The sequence below is a fragment of the Poecilia formosa genome, unplaced genomic scaffold (assembly GCF_000485575.1).
Source record: "Poecilia formosa unplaced genomic scaffold, Poecilia_formosa-5.1.2 Scaffold353, whole genome shotgun sequence".
NCBI classification, from domain to species: Eukaryota; Metazoa; Chordata; class Actinopteri; order Cyprinodontiformes; family Poeciliidae; genus Poecilia; species Poecilia formosa.
The window spans coordinates 34,426-54,950 of NW_006800292.1; the positions used below are offsets into that span (position 1 = coordinate 34,426).

The window sequence follows — 20,525 nt, forward strand, 5'->3', positions numbered from 1 at the left end:
TTCAGGCTGTCTTTCTGACCTGAGGGGAATATACGGGCCCAGGAAATGGAGAACTGGTAGGTGTTGACTCCAAGACCTCGCAGGAGGTAGACATCTACATCGACCTTCCTGTAGCTGTCAGCAGCTGTGTCAGCATTATGATTATTAAAGGCTTGGTTTTCATGACCAAAGCGATCCCAGATGGTCTCGCCTTTCCCTCCTGCTGCCCATGCACCTTCAACCTTGAAAGACTCTGTGGATGTAGCCCATTGGAAGCCAGTAGGGAATGCTTTAGTGAGGATAATATCTTTTTCCTGAGCACTTTGTTCACCATTTCTGCTGAAATGTGCTGTACCACTTTAAAAAATTAGAAGATCAAATATAAATAAGAATGAAAAAGCTCTCAATGTATTTGTAATTGTTTTACTTAAACTACTTCTTACCTGTCTACGGCATCCTGCATCTCCAGCTGCAGCAACACATCCTTCATGTCGCATCCAATAATATTCAGATCATCTTTCCATAAGACTGTTTGAGAGAATGACCGTCTTATGACATTGCAATAAATCCAAGAATACTTTTCCTCAATTGTGATATTTTAAGGTGAGTTATTGCACTTTTCACTTTATTCAAAACATTTCATTCACTAATAATCCTTTACAAATCCTTAATTCTTAAGCCTCATTAAGGTACTCTAATTATGTTGTCATTTTTCTTTTATTTCATGTTTGTTTTCAGGTGTCATTACATTATAAAATAACATCTGGAGAGAAATACTGAATAGTAGATACATTTCAAGATAATTCTATTGCCTTTCATATCTAATGGTCTTTTTTCTTTATCAAGTGTGAACGTTACAACATCAGTGTTGTAGTAGCTTTAGAAAATATGGCCCTTATAATTGTAAATGGTGGGTTGCCATTAAAAAAGAAAAATTTTGTACATATGTTGTGTAATGCTTCATAAAACGTTGTTACTCCATTATAAAAAGTAATTGTAGCAAAATTGTTTTCACTGATTTTAATTATGAAATGAATTTGTAATTTTGACTTCTCTGCTCAAGTTCTTTTACTTTTTGCCTTTACACAATCTTGTTTTTAATCTGCTGATCTTAAGGTGTGATGCTGATACAAAGACCCATTTATTACATTAAAGGTAATGATTTACAAACTAAGCAAAACAGCTCAGTTATAATTTTTGGACTAAACTTTTGTTGAGCTTTTTTGTTCATGTCAGCCTGGTTGGTAGTGAACACCACATACCATTCAGCAAGTTTCCAAGAGGCTCTTGTTCATTGTGTGAACAGTCGTGAACTGTCAGCCTGTATATCAGGATTGGCATGTTTCCAGTGGAAATCTACAGCATAACAAGAGGCTGCAGTTTAGTTTTAATGTAAAACATAAAAAAACCCTCTATGAATGTAGTTTACCTGTAGGTTCTTCAACTTCTGTGCAAAGTTTGCAGAAGAAATGCAGCTGAAATCCATGTCCACCGACAAGAAATCAACCTGTATTGATCCGGAGATTAATACAGCAATGATAATTAGCATGGGAAGTGAGGAGATAACAGGGTTGCAGTCATAAAACACAGAAGTTATGTTTTTCCTGAATAAGTTGGCAAAATGCATCCAGTTTTTTTTCTCTTCTCTTCTTTTTTTGCTTGCTTTCAGTTTTGGATTTCAAATAAAGACACAGAGGAATTCACACCTACGACGTTTATAAGAAGTGCAGACATCAAGTAAAGTTAGTCACAGCAAATTATTTCTTATTCACGTCTAACTCATATTACACTATAACTAATATTAGTTGCTCACTTCTAACTAACAGACAACTTACAGTTGTTGAACCTTTAAGTTGGGAAAGTGCAGCTTCATCTCTTCCTTTCAGCACAATTGACAGACTTCTCCCTGCACAAATGCAAATGCATTGAAGAAATACTTTTAAATAACTTTGACTTTAGTCAGTATTACAATAAGAAGCATGGATAATTTGCAATTCTTTTTCGATCTTTCCTTGTGATAGATATTAAGTCAATATAACTGTAGTGCATGTCATTTTTGTAAACAAATAACTCACCATTCCCAGGAAAGTTGTGATGGTAAAACTGGTAAATCTTCTTGTTGAGCTGGAGGATGTTTTGCAGATGGTGGTCACCTGCAGCCTGGCCCGCATGCAAAACCTCATCCAGGTCACTAAATGTCACCCATGACTGTGCCAGTGGCCCAAACTCCTTCAGAGCGAACTCGGCATACTGCTGAAACATCTCTAGCAGCCACTGACTTTCCCAGCCGCCATACCTGGACCTCAAAGACTCTGGAACATCTGACCCGTGAAGGATGACGAGTGGCTGCAGTCCTTCCTCCAGCAGCTGCTTCAGGAGGGTCTGGTAGCATCTAACTACGCCTGGTTGGGGTTTGCTTGAGAGGCCTGTTGGAAGGAGCTGGACCCATGACAGCGGGACTTTGAAGTGTGTCACCCCTTTGCTCCGGAGGTACTCAAAATACAGTATGGAGTTGGCTGGTATGGGCTGACTGCAGTCAAAGGCAGCATGTTCCCCATTGCTGGAGGTTCTCAGCTCGGGTTGTGCCAGGGGGCCTGCAAGAAGCACAAAGTCATCCTGCCTTTTCACCCCCCTACCTTGACTTCCAAGGATGCACAGAAAATACAAACACCCCAGCCACAATAGCTTCTCCATTGTAGCCTGACAAGGATGCACTGAGAGTTTTCTTTGTATTGCTATTTAAAGAAAATTATCTCTCAAATTTATGACATCTGTTTTTCTAAAGCTCTTCATGATGGTTGGATGGTTGTTCAAGTTATCTAATTTTACTGTTTTATTGCACATGTGTGATATTCTCAGGAACAATGAACTCACACGTTCAAAAAATTCCTCCTTATCAGTTATAAGACCATGTTTGAAGGTCTTCAAAGGTGAACATGAGTACTTGGTAAAAGAAACATTCAGGAAATAATGCAGCACATCCTTTAGGAAACGATCAGAGTTATATAGCTGTTTGTGTGGAAGCATAAGTTCCACATAGATTATGTGTCTTTACAACTCCTGGATTTAATTTATTTCAGACTAGGTTTCAGATCAACTCTTTACTGTTTCAGGGTTTTATGTACGAGTAAAAACCCTGAAACAGACTTTGCAATTCTCCAAAGTCTGTAAACACAATATTAGATGAGGTTGTATATCACCTTTTACAATAATTTAAAGCAATGGTTAAAGCAGAGGGGATAGATCTTTTACAGCGGTTGCCTCCAGTTTGTGAAATGCTTTGGAATGTCTTGATCCTGTTGATTCTTCTAAGAAGCAGTAGACTACTCATTTAGTCAGTGTGGCTTTTAACTAGTTTTTATACTGTATCATGTTATGTGTACTCTGTTTTATCACTGTTCTTCTGCATTTTCAAGTTTGTTTTCATTGTAAAGCACTGTGGTTTCTGACCCACGAAAGGTGTCTTATAAATCACGTTTATACACATACTAATTAATTATTTTATTTCAGTCTTGTATCTTTTATCACAATCCAGAAAAAAATGGTCTCGGTATGTTTTTTTTGTTTTGTTTTTTTAACATAAGTTTTATTGCAGTACTTATCTGTAATGAGTGTGGCAAGGACACATGTTAGTTATGCCGTTTTGCAACTATGTTTTGGTGAAGACTGCTATTTTTTCTCCCTGCTGCCAGTGCTTTTTAGCTGTGGAGTGATATAAGCAGTGTTTTATAAGTTTGATAATAGTTTTCATAAACATTTACCACAGACTCAAAGTTCATGATAACTGAGATAAAAGTAATGCAGTCCAGGGAAGACTTTGATATGTTGCATCAAATTGGAAAAAATGAATAAACTTAAGTTAAATTTATTAAAAGCATGTTTTGAAATTTAACATAAGATGTTAAAGTTCCTAAAATCAAAGCCTTTCTAAATTAACTACATTTTTTTTCCTTTTCCCACATTTTAAGGTTTTTGCAAATGGTGAAATGAGCTGCAAACACATGAATGATGCAAGAAAAAAAAAAGAAAAAAGAATGCTCCAAAAAATTAAATGCTGCAATTATGGAATGCGGAAGCAAAACTCTTAGAACCAAGAAAAACAATTACAAATTAAAAATGTTGCAAACCACAGATGAAATCTGCAGTCACAGGAAGTAGAAACATGAAGGAAAATTGGACAAAAGGATGCACAGAACAGAATCTTTGCATATACATATATATATATATATATATATATATATATATATATATATATATATACACACACACACACACACACATCACACTGCAGAAGTCTGGCTTTGAACTTTTGTTACAAATACAAAAGAAGAGATAAACAATATGAGGCCTGTGTTTGCCTTCACTGTGTTAGATATTTAATACTTTCAGTATTCTTAATAAATTGAATCTGTTATTATCCTGCCATGTACCTGTAACTATTATAGATTATCAGACACCTTTATTATGTAATTGGTGAGTTAGGTAAATTTAAACATGAAGGCTGTCACTATTAATTCATGCTGTAGAGAAGGTGCATCAAATTCATTTTCATTTTGTGCCATATCAAGATCATGGATGTCATCAAATGGCCAGTTATGCCTAAATATATTGATAAAACTACTCATTAACAAACAGTTACAATACTGATAATTATCTGTCTCTGCATTCAATGACTACTTTAATAGTGAAACCATTTTCACATTGATGTAATTTGGCACTATGCAGAAAAATCTGATTTGATAGATAAAATATCTAAGCACACAACTTATCTTGAAGGATGTATTTATGTGATGCAAACAAACTCACAGCAGGCTGTTTGGCCCTGAGTTTTACAAACATGCTAGAGAGGATTATAGAGTGGGTTAATGTTTACTGACTGTAATAAACTCTAACACGGTTTATGGATATAAAGACTTTTAATCTTTGCAACCAAATAACTTTCTCTTCCGTTATCTTTTTTATTAGACACTAGGAATGGGATCTTTTAGTTTACTTAACATTACCATATTTTACAAATAAGCAAAAAGGTTTTTCTGTCTCACCAATAGAAAGACAAATCTAGAAAGTGAGAGTTTATGCTTTACATAGTTACATCTTAAGAAGATTTAATACTTCACATTGTTGGAAATGTAAACAGAAGAAAACGTTCTCCCATTACAGTTTAATTACTGAGGACTGTCAGAAATGAACCTAATCTAGATTGTGATTAGGTTGATTAGGACAGATATAATTTGGAAGATAAGATAGAGATATACCTTTGAACTTATAGCGCCTACAAATTCCTTTTCACATTAAGTATTATGATTTAAACTTAAACCATGACGAATCAAAACTTATAATGTGTCATGCATCATGTTCAACCCAAAACAAATACTGGAAAAACAAATATATGGTTCGTCTATGTGTACACTCATAAACTGTTACGTGGTGGAAAAAGGTTGTTTTTATTTTAGCATGCATTCTTGAATTTACATAATTATAACTATGCATAACCAGAAATAAAGCTCAAAACTCAGTAGGCTTTAGCATTTGCTTATTTGCATCCATTAATAGAAACCAACTTTTGCAGAGTTATTGAGAGTGTGGTGCGAAAAAACAAAACTCAGCAGTTTATAATATTTTCCATAATACAATAAGCATAGTCATTGACAAGCTGAGGAAGCTGAACATCCACAAGATTGCAAAACTTGAATTTTCTTACAAAAATGATGAAAATAATGAAAGGAAACTGGCCAGGTGGGGTCCCAGTCGGTCAAGAACAACGCTGAACAATTTACAGGATATTCTAGCAACTAATTTAGTTCAATGTTCACATGTTAAAACAGAAGAGTGGATTGATTTATTTAAAAAAAAAAGTAATACAGGTTGGTCGTTATTCTTCCAAAACTTTATTTACAGTAAATGGTAAATGCATAATGCTTTTTCTTGTTCAGAGGACATCAGATGCTTTGCACTACATTCATTCATTCACCCATTCATGCACACATTAACGCTCTGCTGGTGTAATGACATCAAATGTGAAGTTTTTCATCGCAAAGACAACACTGGTTAAAAGAAAACATATTGCTCTATATAATTATTAACTGTTCTAAACACCATAAACAGGCATTTTGCATGACTTTGTAGAGCAATTCCCTACAGATAAATTATTTTATCTGTACTTTTATTAAAACTGCTCTTCAATAATATCTTCTGAAATGCATCATAGATAAATATTTTTGTGCTTGCCGCAGCAATAAATGCTTTTATTGTGCCTGTTAGTTTTGCTGTGTCATGTATCTGTTAAATGATTAGTCATCAGATTTTTTGCTGAGTCTTTGAACCACAATTAAAAAAAGTTGACACCAGCACATGGAATGTGATTATCTGCATGAAGATAATTTTTTTTTTTCACTGAAGTGTGCCGAGGCTCTAAAATGATTACTTTGTATTCATCTATGTATCATTACTGCTCTTTAAGTGGACATATATTTATAGGGTGAACTTTTATTTTTCTACTTTATAGTTTCGTATACTTCTGCTTTATAGTGTTTCCCTCTTACATAATTATTCTGGTTTTGGTTTTTTGGTTTTGATTTTTGTATCAGTTCATCAAACACATTTTAATACTGGATGAAACTGAGTAAAAAAAAAAACACTTCAATTTTTTATTTTAAAAGAAATCCAAAACTAGTTAATCCAATGTGAAAAATCAGTTTCCACATAAATATAAGTACTAATGACACAGCCAGGAGTAACGGCTAAGATCAGGAGTTTGAAATAATCTGAAACTTTTAATTTTAATACAGAAAGAAGACTTGTAAAGCAAAGTAAATCTGACACTTCCTCCACATACCAATAAATGGTAGTAGGGGTTCTTATATGATTATGAATAGTAAATAGTAATAGTATAGTAAAAAGTTTGACTAGTAAATAATAGTTTTTATTTACCTGTGTTTGGATTGTATAAATGTTTTATTTTTTTTTTTATCACAAACCTGCCGCAAATGATCAAATTCATTAAAACTATAATCCACAAAAACACATTTGGTGTTCTCTAAATCCTTTGTCTGCAGCAATTAAAAACCACCTGCTGCTTTCCTAACACTAAACCCAAGTTGGAGCCCAACCTGTTGATGCTCCTTGTACCTAACATCAGTAGAACTTTGAGGAACTGGGTCCATGCTAACTTTCTTTAAGGTTTTTAGATCTGCAAAGTACAAAACAGCTTTGTTGGGAGATAAATAGTTCAATACTCACTGAGACACCGAACATCAAAGCAGATCAGTAACAGGCAAAACCTTCAGAATTTCCACTTTCATAGCGCTGGTGTAATAATCTGACCTTCTAACAACATTTTATATAACTTTATTGCCCTCCTGAAACATGATGGTTGACAAAAGTTCCCTACATAAAAGCAGCGATGATCAAAAGAACACGAGTACAACTTAAAAGATCTTAAACCATTTTCATAGTCATATAAAGCCACATTAAATGCCAGTGACAAACAAGGATTTTAAAAAAGTTTTAAAAGCAACAAGACAGTGTGTAAAGATGGAGCAGTTCAGGACAGAGGAACTGATAAACCCACAATAAAAGATTACATCAGGTAATAAAACAAATTATACCGCCAGCCGATGGAGCAGGGCCAAAATGCAAGAAATATACTTCTGTTTACACATTCTGTTTAAAAACTGAACTGCAGCTTTTTGTGCCATCTGTAGGCAACCATCAGTAGTCCGATGTTAAGTTTGTTAAAATATTTTCCTACTTCTCCACACTATTAAGTTTGTCGAAGAATTTTGGCAGCCGAAGAGTTGTGGGTGTAAGAGTTAAAGGACTTTAGGTAGGATACTGTGAACAAATTTATGGAACCAGTTGTTGATAGAGGCATGGTGATTTCTTGGTAGATTCAAAACAAGAGAACTGGAGAATCTGACATCAAATCCTAGAAAACTTTAAGAATTACTTATGATGATTCTGTTACCCAAAGTCCAGCAAAAAGGTTTTTGGCCCCAGAATGTGACTTGTAGCAATTGACTATTTAAAACTGAATATTTTTAAAGCTGACATTATGGTTAAACTTCAGAATAAAGTTTATTCTGAAGACAATTTGTAAATGAGTCGAATTTAAAGTGTGTTTCTGTGTTGTGATTCCGTTGAACGGCCTCTGGAGGGCGCCAGTATATTGTTTTTAGAGGAGACAAAGCAGGTAATTGTACGGATGCACTGATTTATATGACAAATAATACAGTGCTTCATATAAATTTCAATACATAATTTTGCACATAATCTTTGCAAATATTCTTTGTGCTTTCTCTACTCATGCACCTTCTCTATAATCCTGTTTTTAACCCTCCAGCCTTGGAGAAGTTAAGTAAGTAAGATGATCCACATAAATGAGAGCTGACAGCGCTAACACACATCTCCCCAGCTTCCACCTGCTGGGCTACCCACTTCATGGTCTGCAGGTTGACCTGCCTTCCCAACAGGACGCAGCATTATCTCACGGTGGGAGTCTGTTCTGCATGCCTCCTCCTCCCAAGTCCTCAGTGGCTGCGAACAACAAGGGGCCTGTGCAATATCTGAAACTGCAGAGGCTGCTGGGGTGGGGTGTGACTTGAGCTTCAGGGAAGCACATTTGTTCCAGATTCAAGAAAGGTTTTGAGGTCAAACTGAAGAACTTGAATAAAAGTTTGATGAGTTGCACATGTAGCAAGGACATAGCGTAAGAACCAGCCAGACGGATGATGTAACTTGTATTCTGTTTATTTACTTAATATTAGGTTTATGTCAAAACATAAAACATTGGGTCCGTATTCCACTCAGTCATTAAAATGCTGCAAAACCAAAAGTACAAATTCTTTGTGTCACTCTGCAGTGTCAGTTCTTTGTTACTTTAGTTAAAAGGTGGAATAAAGGAAGAATGCAAAAGTTTTTTGGGAGATATGTGTGACCAGAATCAGCAGTCATTCATTAGGAAAGCCTAAAACCTCAAGAAATAAAAAGAAGTTCTAACATTTAAATACTCTGTTTTATATATTTGATCTGTAAATTTAAATTAATATGAAGTACATAAGATGCAGAAATTTGGGGTGAAAATATTTTCCTGTGAAAGAATCTCAAGTAAAAGAACCCAGCTTCCAAAACACATAAACCAGAGACGCTCTAATTTTTAACACATTACATTTCTTTTACCATTATAGCCTGTTAAAAAAAAAGACAAAATGAAAAACATTTGCTGATGACTTAAAGTCTGCACAATAAATTATATTATTAATCAGCCAAGAGGCTGATGGTAACTGTGTAGGAGCTGCAATCAGGCAGGAGACGGAGCAAACGTGGAAGATGATGTTCCGGACAATTGAGATCAAAGTTGATCTTTGCGTCATACACAGAAAATGACCATTTAGGAGAAAAACACACCATCACCATGGTGAAAAACAAAGGTGGTAGCAACATGCTGTGAGGATGCTGATCTCATTTTAAAGTCGTGCTTTCTCAATCACTTTTATGTTGCATCTGGAATCGTAAGACCCCCGGTGTTGGTTTAGAGACCATAATGGACTGTGACTCCTTAGAAACTACTCCCTATTCAGGCCTTTGTCCAAAATGCCTGAGGATGAGTTACTTCTGATACATTTTTTTTATTATTATTATTCAAGTCGGGTTCTTCCAAATAGATCTTGTTTGTGCTGAAAGTATACACTTGATTTATTAGATACACCTTACTGTCTTTGACCCCTTTTCAACTTCACGAAGGTCTCATTTCGTTGTGGATTAGATTAAATAAAAATTCCTTAAAGATTTTGCTCCAAATTGACATGACGGCATCTCATCATTTTGTCAACTCCACAGCCACAATGAAAAAAAAATTCTCCTGGTCAAGGTTGAAAATCCCAGCAGATCAGTAGTTTCTGTAACACAAACCAGCCCATCTGACACCAGCAAACATGTAACGTTTGCAGTTGCAAGCAGATGTCGTCTTGATGGACTTTGCGAGACTGAAGGATCTATTCTGCATAGATTAACATTATTTCAGTTCAATGCAGTCAGGTGTAACTTAAATCCCTTTTTATACTCATTTTGATGCTCAGTTTGAACTTTATCAACTAATTTTTGCCACTTAACTCCTGAATTGAGCTACCACCACTTTGTTGGCCGTTTTGTTTGAACAACGATTAAACAGCCATACCTAATAAAGTGGCTGCATGGTGAGTAATTTCTCCTAAATTCCTACCAATCTAAGGTCTTATAACATTTTCCCAGGTGTGCCAAAATGACTGCACCGTTTCTTTGTTTTCCAGGATTGTGCAACAAATGCATCAAAATCACGATTCTGGGTCCAATTATGGTTCAATGATCCAAATGTCAGCTGAAACTTTTTGCATGCTGACTTCATCACAAGAACCATTAACTTAACAATAACACACCAGGTCATTTCTGTTTTGCAACCTTTTTTTCCTTCTTATTGTAAAGTGCAGCAGATGGAGTGAAGTTCCTCATTATGTCTATATTAGCCTCATATGTACCAATAAATAAAACGGGGAACACATTTGCTGCTCTGCAGAACTCCATTCTGCACTGATGCAAAATTCAACTTGATGCTCCACTGTGGCTTTAATTAAATTCTTGCTGGGTGAGAGTCTCCCCTTTGAGCCATGAAAGGAGAATGATTGTGATTGCAAACCACAGCGTGCCATCTCTTCTCTCTGTAACCTCTGCTGAGAAACCTCATGATGGAGCACCAACTCTGGTGAGGAGTTGGGGTTTTTTTTACCACACAAAATGTCTGCTGTTCCTGTGTTTGTTAGTTTTGTTTGTGATCAGATCAAATTTTACACATTTGGATCCAGATCAATCTTTTAAAATTCAAAATGGATTCAGGTCATTAGATGTTGTATTTACATCCCAACTCAGGAGGAGGTTATTGTTTAAAGTAGATGGGATTCTGGAATTAGTTCCAAATAAAGTAAGAAGGATTATTTTTGATCCAAAAATTGAAATGTGATACTTGAAGAATGTCTCCAGCTGAGCTGTTGGAACCAGAGCTTTCTGCTTCATAGATCAGAAAGGATGTTGTATTCTAGGGCTGTATGTAAGGCTAATAAACGTGGGAGAAATACTTTATGGTAGGGCTGTCCAGTATACCAAAAATATCTTGCTGTTTCAAAACATCTTCATTGCAATATCAGTTTGTGCAATATTCATATCAGAAAGTAACTGTTCCAGTCTGAACTTGTATTTATCCAGTTTGAGAGAGTTTTAAGGCAGGAGATGTTTACACCGGTCACTAATTACCCAAAATGCTGAAGGCCACAGAGTGATGGAAGCAGATGAGAAGGAGAGGAAAGAAGAAAATAAACAAGCAAGGAAACTGATATTATCACAATAGTTACCAATATTATTACCAGTGTAAGATTTTCTAATATCATGCAGCTCTACTAATAAGAAACATCAGTGTTAGAGCATCATGGCTTATCGCTTTCATTGTGTTTTCACATTCATCTGCTTTATAGACAAGCCTTTATCTTGTTTGGTAAAGATGCTTTTCTGAAGACATTTTTGTAAACTTTCAGCAGTCTGTCATGGTCGCTCAGGTCAGCCTTGGCAAATATAAATGACTTTCAAATCCCTAAGTCTAACATGTTGACAGAGACTGTATCTGAACTTTTGATCATATTTTATAAAATAAAACCTTCAAAATAAATGTGTTTCTTGGATCTTTTGGCTTTATGCTGATAACCATTTTTTGTATAATTAAGAGTATAATAAATGGTTATTTTCTAGTATTTTTGTATTAGTCATATGTTCCCTTTAATAATGAAATATATGCTGAGAGACTTAGAGTGAATTACTGAGAAAAAAAACGCTTTTTTTCTCTCAGTAAAAGTCAGTTATATGTTAATATATTACATCTGTGATGAAAATCTACATTTTTAATTCAATGCATTTTATTTTTAAATATTTCTTCTGGTTCATGGCAATTGACAAACTTCTGGTGCCATACCACCCCCTGGTGGCAGCAATGCCACATTACATCCAGGTGAACCCACAGGCAGCCCAACCAGTAATACGAAAGTCTTCCACCCCTGCAACAAACTTTCACTTGCCCAGAAAATGCTTTGAGCTCTGTACAAACCTAGATTAATTAGTTTAAAAGAAAAACAAACAAACATCTCAATTATTTTTATACCCAAACTGTCCAAAGTTGTCACCTTAATGTAAAAGAAAAGTGGTTACAAGACTGCAATTATATTCACAAAAGTATGTTTGAAGGAGTTAAATTTCAGCTTTCAGGATTGGCAGCGTATAGCTGCAGGGCTCAGTGTTCTGTATTCCCATATTGATACACAAATCACAAAAAAAACGTCTCTAATGTGGATAAAATGACAAACAGCATGTGTTGTTCATTTTAAAAGCCAATTTGCATCTAAATGTAACAGAACCAGTAAAGTCTCCAATAATGGAATGTGTGTGAGTGTGTTTGGGTGAGTAGTGTAAAGGGTTTTGAGTGGTAGAGCACTGATATTCAGTCCTTTAATATCACAACAGAATAGTCTTTTGTTTTTAACATTTATTTATTTTAAAAAATTGTTAACTTTTTATTTTTTCTACTATCTTTTGTGTTTTATCCTGTTTTATTTGATGTATTTTAGATGTTTTATTTTATTTCACCCGATGCATTTCACCTTGGTTATTGTAAAGGTCTATATAAATAAATTTATTATTCTTACAAAATTAATTTTTAAATATATTCCTTTAATTATTGAAATCTGAGTTTGGCAGAATGCTCCATGTTATGAGTGGGAATCATCTGCTGTTGCAAACAACTATCGTAGTGAAAGATATTGGCTGGCATCACTGTTTCCTTTTTTTTCCATGCAGAGTAAGTGGTAGCTCCGCTAACAGGATGTTGTTCGGCTCCAGTTTGAGGCCACTGCTGCGTTAGGAGGCACACCTCCAGAGGGAATCCTTGCATGCATGTCTGAAATCCCTCTATGCTTTTATTGAGATCATTATCGCAAATATTGCCTCTGACAGAATCAATTTCCTTGTTTTGAGCTCTGCACCACCGTATCTGTTAAATGTCGGCTTCTTCCTCTGAGAATCCCGCTTTGCAGGCCTCTGCGCAGAATAAAGCAGGAATGGAAAGTGGAGCAGGAAATTGAAAAGAGGGTTCCTGTTGTGTTGTGGAGACTGCTGTGCCTACTGCTATTTCCTCTGAACATGCCAGCATGGTGGATTTGCCAGATGTATGAGTTTGTGCCCCATCTAATAACCCTAACGGCCCTTGAGGGGAAAATTCTGGTCAGAGACGTTCTCCTGCATTGTTGCCGTTTCAAAGCTCCATTACATTTTATAGCTGTGGCACTGACGTGGTGTGTAATTTGGCATCTTTGGTCCATCTTGGCTGCTTCTGTGCAGGCTGGTTGGCGGCGGCACTTCAAAGGACATGAAGGAGGATGCACAGAGCAGCTGGCGTGCAGCTTGGTGTTTCCATGTGGCTTACAGGGAGCTCACAAATGTTTACCGAAGGCCACAAATGGTTTAGAGCTTCTGCTGATTATAACACTTCATTTTTAGAAGTGGAAAGATGAACGCGCACAATCTGTTTTTGTTTCGGGTTTTTAAGCAAACAGAGGCAGCCACAATATGAGAACAAGAGTGAAGTCGGATCGGACGAAGGAGAAGTGTTTTATGCAGAACTAATATAAAAAGTTAAGTCTTGTGTGAGGCTGATAAAACTCTCCCTGAAAATCGCACGCACCGAAAAGGTCTGAACAACTTTGTCTGGAAGGTCGACTTGTTAGACACTTCTAATTAGGTCTGGCTGTTTGGTGTGCCGCTGGTCTCCAGGAAACAATTTGCAGCAGCTCCACCATGATAGGATGTAGACCTCTATTCTCCCACCAGGCCCACTCACCCTGCTGGGTAAAACATGTGCTCCTGGCTCCTCACGTTGCAAAACAAACCAACAAACAGCGGCTTCCAGGCTCACCAGGTACATCCAATTCATTCCTGCAGCCTCAACTGAGGAACATGCAAAAGTTTTTGTAATAAAACAACAATAAACTATTTGTTTCCTTCATGACTGGGCCAGGTAAAATAAAATCATTCCAATCTCTCCCTCCTGTTTTATTCTTTATTCCTGTGTAAACAAATATGTATTAGCACATCGCAAATAAATTGAATGTTGTGTAAAAGTTTCATAATTGAGGAGGTGACACTCATGTATTATGGAGAATCATCCCGCATAGTTTTGCTGATTGTTGCTTACAGATGAAGAAACCCTGATATTCAGTGTCAGAAAATTAGAATAGTGTGAAAAAGGTCATTAATTGAAACTCATGATGTCACACCTTAATCAGCTAATTAACTCAAAACACCTGCAGAGGTTTCCTCAGCCTTTAAACTGTCTCTCCCTCTGTGTCGGTAGGCTACATAATGATGGGGAAAACGGCTGACTTGACAGTCATGGACCCTGTTCACAAGGACTGGGAGCCACAAAAGGTCATTTCTGAAGAAGCTTGTTAGTCACAGAGTTCTGTATCTAAGTGTATTAACAGAAAAGTTTAGTGTAAGGAAGAAGTGTGGTAGGAAATGGTGCACCAGCAATAGGGAGAAGCACAGCCTTGAGAACACTGTCAAGCGAAATTGACTCCAGAAACACAGACTAATAGAAGACCTGGACAAATGTCAAATTCTCCGTGTCAAGCACTTAACTGGGCTTAGGAGAAAACGTACTTGGATTAATGTAAATTCTGCATTAAATTTTGGGTTTCCTTTCACTGTAAATCATTCTTTTAAAATAGCAAAATTTAAAAGCTTAAGATATTTCACTTCATGTGTGATGAACATCTGCGAAATGCCCTTTTCACTTTCTGAGATGACTGGCGAGAAATATTGCACTCTATTTTTAGAAATGTACAAGTACGTATCCAGTGCATGTCAACAGTATTCTCAGTGGGACATTAGTCTAAAAATATGTTTATGACATAAATTGCTCCTATGCTTGTATAATAGAAACACAAATAAAAATTTACCGTAACAAGAACTACTGACACTTCACATTAATGTATCCTATTTACTCAGAAATTTGATCCAAATCAATGCATCAGTTTAATAAAACAACATTCACTTGATTATTTCTTTTATGTTGTTTGAGGTCCTCTCCAGAACAAGTGCAGGCAGAAGTTGAGTTCTCATTTTGCTAACTGAAGCACTTATTTAATCAGCAACAAAAGGTGGAACCTGCAGGGAAACTTTGGATGAAATTTACTCGAGTGGCTCTCAGTTTTATAGGTCAGATCTCAAACCAAACACCTGATTTACTGTGACGGCTTTTACAATTGAAGCGATAGATTCTAAAATGCTAAATACTGTCCAGTATGTTGATACAAACAACAACAAAAAATAAGATTTGCATAACAAAGGTGTTATTCTCTCTAATAGCTGCACTGTTTTCTTGCAAGTTCGGTCTCAGTCTGGGATCCCTCTGCAGGGAGTTTGCATATTCTCCCCATACCTGCACTGTGTATCTCAGGGTACTCCGGGTTTATTCCACAGTCCAAAAATATTCATGTTTTCTTTAAGTTTCCCTTAGATCTGGATGTGTCCAGGTATTTAAACATAGAGTATATGGATTTTTAAAAAAATCTAATGTTCTGCAAATATTTTTGGAATCCCCCTTTAGTCTAATGAGCATCTAATTGGTGTGTAATAATCTCAAATGTTTACGGAGGTTTCTGAATCCGACATGAAAAACCCAATTCCTCCAAATAACATCAAATGAGGCCCGACAGGCTTTCTCTGCTGACCTTCTGATGATGAGCAGGTGAACAAAAGTATAATCCTTCTTAGTTCTTGGTTTCATACATTTTTTATTTTATTCCTTGAGTCATCCATCAGTGAGCTATTCCCTATGAGTAAAACCAGCACAATGTGACTCCTTATTCAGCGAAAGTTATGCAATAGAAGATAATCCACTGCTTCCACAGTAATGCTGCTCACACATAGTGTGGAAATCACCTTTTCCACCTGGCTGTCGTTCCTCAGCTTCCCTGTTGTTGTGTGTTGAAGCATTAGAGCCGAATTCTGTTTAGCATACAGTCGGAGGACTTTGAGCTCACATTTAATTCACTTTCAGGTTTTTCAAGGGGGATTATTATGCAAGTTTGAAGTCTGGAACCCAAAGCTGATTGTTTCAGGTTCCATGAAATATTAAGTTTTTTGGGGAGACAGAGGCCCAATTTCAAGGTGCTAAATTGTGGAGTCAAATTTCCTTTAAGTCACATTTGACATATACAGCATTTTAATAACATCTGAAGGGAACATAGTTACTTGATTGTGCTATAACATGGAAGTGTGTGGCTGAAACACATGTAATGCTGCCCCTCTAAGCCTAATAAGTAAGAACCTGACAGTTTACAATTTGTGATTAAAAGAAGGATTTGCTTCATGACTTTGGAAGAAAACCGAATCACTTGGATCATTGTTATCTAAATGTAATCACTCTTGTGACATGTGTATGACTTGGACATATGACCTGGCACATTCAAAGCAACCCTTGTTGTCTAGAGACTGATGGAATCCCTGAAGTTGGACACATTTGAGCCCCTGCAGCCATGGTTGGCTTGGTTTAACAGGATTGCCAGGCGATTTGTTCCTTGGATACTGATAATCCTGCTTATCCATTCGCTGCACCTGAAGCTTTGGTGGAGGGATCTTCAATACAGCAAGCTGTTGCTGTCGTCTGTTGGTTACGCCTCCTTTAAGCCTGTTGAGAGGCAAAAGGAAAAGGAAATATTACAAAATTCTACATCCTAAAACACTTTTTCATGTTGCATGCTTTTTTTTTTAACTTACAACAGACTGGAGAATGGGTCTGATGATGAAACCTCATCTACACAAAGCACTAATCCTGTGGTCTGTGTACATATTGGTTGTACATCCCTCTACATCCAAAATGGGCTGTCAAAGGCAATGCAAAACTTTCAGTCGGTCAGCTTTATCACCTTGTTTGACTAACCTGAGATGTTTATGAAGGATTCCTTCAATGCTGTTAACAGGTCTGAGTGGCTGGTCTAAAAATGCTACCACATTATAATACCATTTTGCTTGATTATCTGGCAATAGAAATGGTTTATCTGTCATTATCTCAAAAGATGACTTAGTTTAGTGTTTTTTTATTTTCCTATTGCAACTAGAAAAAGTAAAAAGACCAAAAAGCAGACAGTCAGGTAGGCAGAGTAGTTGCAAGAAAAGGAAATCCTCAGAAAGTCTGAGGACAACAGAGAATCCAGACAGAAAACCAAAAGCTTAAAAACTTAAGAGTCATGGTCACTGGAAAGCTTCACAAGTGGGTTAATTAACCCATTTGGGGAGAAAAAGGCTAAAGATTCAGGAAACTTGACTAGAAGAAAACATGCAAGAAGAAATGGAAATGTCTGATAAGAGAGGAATAACCAGAAATACAACTAAACACAATGAAAGACTAAGAAAACAGAGATTCCAGGAACAAAACACAGATTCCTCATGACGGTAACCTTTTCAAACCAATATAAAGGAATCAGGCACATGGCTAAATATGCAGCACAATCCCACTAACATCTCATAGCTCCGGTGGCACTACACCTCGGACCTCAACCTGGCATGTTTCAGTCAGGAGGTGCAGCCATCAGGCCGCATCAGGATAATGCTACCGCCGCGTTATGACAAAGCTGAGACATGAGGCAGTGGCAGCAGTGTTGGAGCTCCTCTAAATGTCTACAGGGATTTTCTTCATGATCTCCTGAACAATTTCAACTTTCATCTTATCAAAGTTGGAAGACCTTATTCTAATTTCAGGCCACATGTTCTGAAAAGTCAGAAAACTCTCACATATACAGGAAGTAAGTTCCATATGACTCATAAAGCTTGATACTCCTAAACAGACAATAACTTTGGGCTGTCAAAATAAGAGCATACCCTACAAAAGAAAAGCCTTCATATTTTTCACGTCAGGTAATTCCTGTTTTGGGTATTTTATGACGGTTTAAACCAACTGCTGTTACACATGGGATTAGAGTGGCCCTTTAAAATGAAGCTTACTAAAATTTCAAAATAAAAGTCTCAATATCCCTCTCAAGTCTCAATATTACCCTTTTCCATAAAATAAGCATTTTAGCTCTTTCCTTCTCCCAGGTTAGTGTACTGGTGCATTAACATTAGCAAAAATATTCGCATTTCACTGCTTAAGTGAAACTTAGCATTTCATTGCCCCCCACTAGTGAACTTCCTTGCAGAGCAAGCATTTTAGCATTTTTTTAAAAATTGATTTATTATGTTTAGTATTAGTTTATACACTGAATGGAGTAAGTCCATGTCACTCCACATGCTTGTGACTCTCCACATGCTATTGTAGCTTACTTTAGCATTGATGCTAATTTTTAGTATTAGAACAGTGGGTCCTATGTGACGTTCACACTTTGGCAGGCCCCGTTTAAATTTTTTCAGAAGTGTTCTTGTTTTATGTTTTGTTCTTAATGATTTAGTTGTTTTTATCGTTGTTGCTTTTACTCTTTGTGAACCACCTTTGAAATGAAATGATCAACATTGGTCAACATTGTTTTAAAATGTGCCGTATAAATACATTTGATACTTGCAGAGCACAATGTGTTCTTGATGCACCCCACAGGACCCTTATAAGACCCCACAGACCCCATCAACACACATTTCTGATGGATTTCTAATGTAATGGTGCACTCTTGTTGCCCCTCACACAGGAGTTTCCAATCTCTTGATAAAGAAAATGTTAGAGGTACTTCTGAAAGTGCAAAAACAAACTGTTTAATTTCAACATGACTTTTAAATTGTATTACAGAATATAAAACACTATATTCTTTTAGACTGCATTACTCTTATGTTGCACCCTTCATCATATATTGGATGCCAAATTGAGCTACAATTCAACATTTCAGCATCTTGGTGGATTTGTTTGGCTTGATGGAAAATTATCTCTGTGCTGTACAACTTAATTTAATCAATCGGTGGACAAAAACGACTAAAACCCTGGGCGCTAATTAGGTTATCTGAATGCACAAACACTCTCAATTGTAGCTTTTTTCCCTTTCTGTGGGTGGATGAAATCTTACAATTAAATAACATAATGGAAAATAGGAAGATTATTCGATTATTCCTAAAGGATACAAGTAAAGCCCTGTTGTTCTTGTTGCAATTTGCGGTTGTTTTCACCATTTCCCCTGTTTATCATCATATGTGCTGCATTTGCATAACACTAGAATTTAACCTCAAGCCTATCCTTCCCATTTTCATTGCATTAGCTTACAGTTTTTCACAAATGCACTAACGTTGGCTTATCTCCTGAAAGATAATGCTGTGCTCTCTGGAGTACGTTCTGCTATCACTTTGCTGGAAGAACGGGATCTTCCCGTTATAATGTGCAGGAAATCCATCCTCTGCTGTCAAAGCAGTTTTACAATGGGGGCACAGAGTGGGTGTTTCCTGATGAACTTGGCCGACTGAGGCACTCAAACAATTTAGGTGAGAAACAAGCATGCTAAAACGCCTGTGATAATAAAGCTGATTTATTATCAGAATCGTAAATTATGTATTTGTTGATAAAAGATAATAACTGGTAGTTCTCTCTTTCCATCCATCCATCCATCCATCCATCCATCCATCCATCCATCCATCCATCCATCCATCCATCCATCCATTATCTTATAGCTTTATCACATTGGCGTCAGGAGGGGTGCTGGTGCCTATCTCCAGCTGTCAGCGAGTGAGAGGCGGACTGGCGCCCTGTGATGGACTGGTGACCATCACAGGGCGCTAAACATATATATTTATTACTTAATTTTTTAAAATGTGAAACATTTTGGTTTTAGGTAATGCAGTCAAAAGACAGAAATATTCACACATGAACATCATTTAAAATAGATTTCCAAATAAAGAGTAAAATGGACATTTTCCAAATGAATGTTATGTGGCTCCAGTGTTTTAAACCGTCTGGCTTAACACTTTAACTCCAACAGAACGTTGACCAGCCCTGACTGGTTTTGCCAATGTGGTTTAGATTAAGTCAACCCAATCATTTGAAAGAAGCCCAATCTGATCACAAGCCCTCTAGTATGAATGCAAGTGGAGTAACATTCTGATGGGGCTCCAAATACACCGAGTAACTGAATTAGAATGCAGTGTGTTGATGATATTTGCTTCACAATGAGCACAGAGGAAAGCTAATTTGTGTTGTGGTTAGGACTTTAGCCAAGAATGTTTATGATTCAAATCTTGGGCATGTGGCTCTCATTGTGTTGGTTGAGCCTTTACTCCAGAATCAAACATGGTCAGTGATCTGGGCTTTCTGATTAGCTACAAAACTGTCTTGTCTGTCTTTGTGCAGCAGTCAGACATTTTAAAGACAATTCTAACTTGAAGCAGCAGATCACCTGAAACCAGAGAACAGTCACACTTTCCAAGACATGTTGGTGCAAGTCAAGAATACTCTGCGGGTGAAACGTGCAAGACAATGTCTGAAACTGCCTCTTACTAATTCTGGTTGC

General features: G+C 36.8%; 1 protein-coding gene across 1 annotated transcript; it reads right to left on the reverse strand.

The window, feature by feature from the left end:
* Positions 1-1,637: 1,637 nt before the first annotated feature.
* LOC103153523 (lactase-phlorizin hydrolase-like) lies at positions 1,638-3,415 on the reverse strand. Its single transcript, XM_016661999.1, has one exon. The coding sequence runs from the start codon at positions 2,671-2,673 to the stop codon at positions 1,945-1,947; it is 729 nt and encodes a 242-aa protein (XP_016517485.1). The 5' UTR covers positions 2,674-3,415; the 3' UTR covers positions 1,638-1,944.
* Between the last annotated feature and the right edge of the window lie 17,110 nt (positions 3,416-20,525).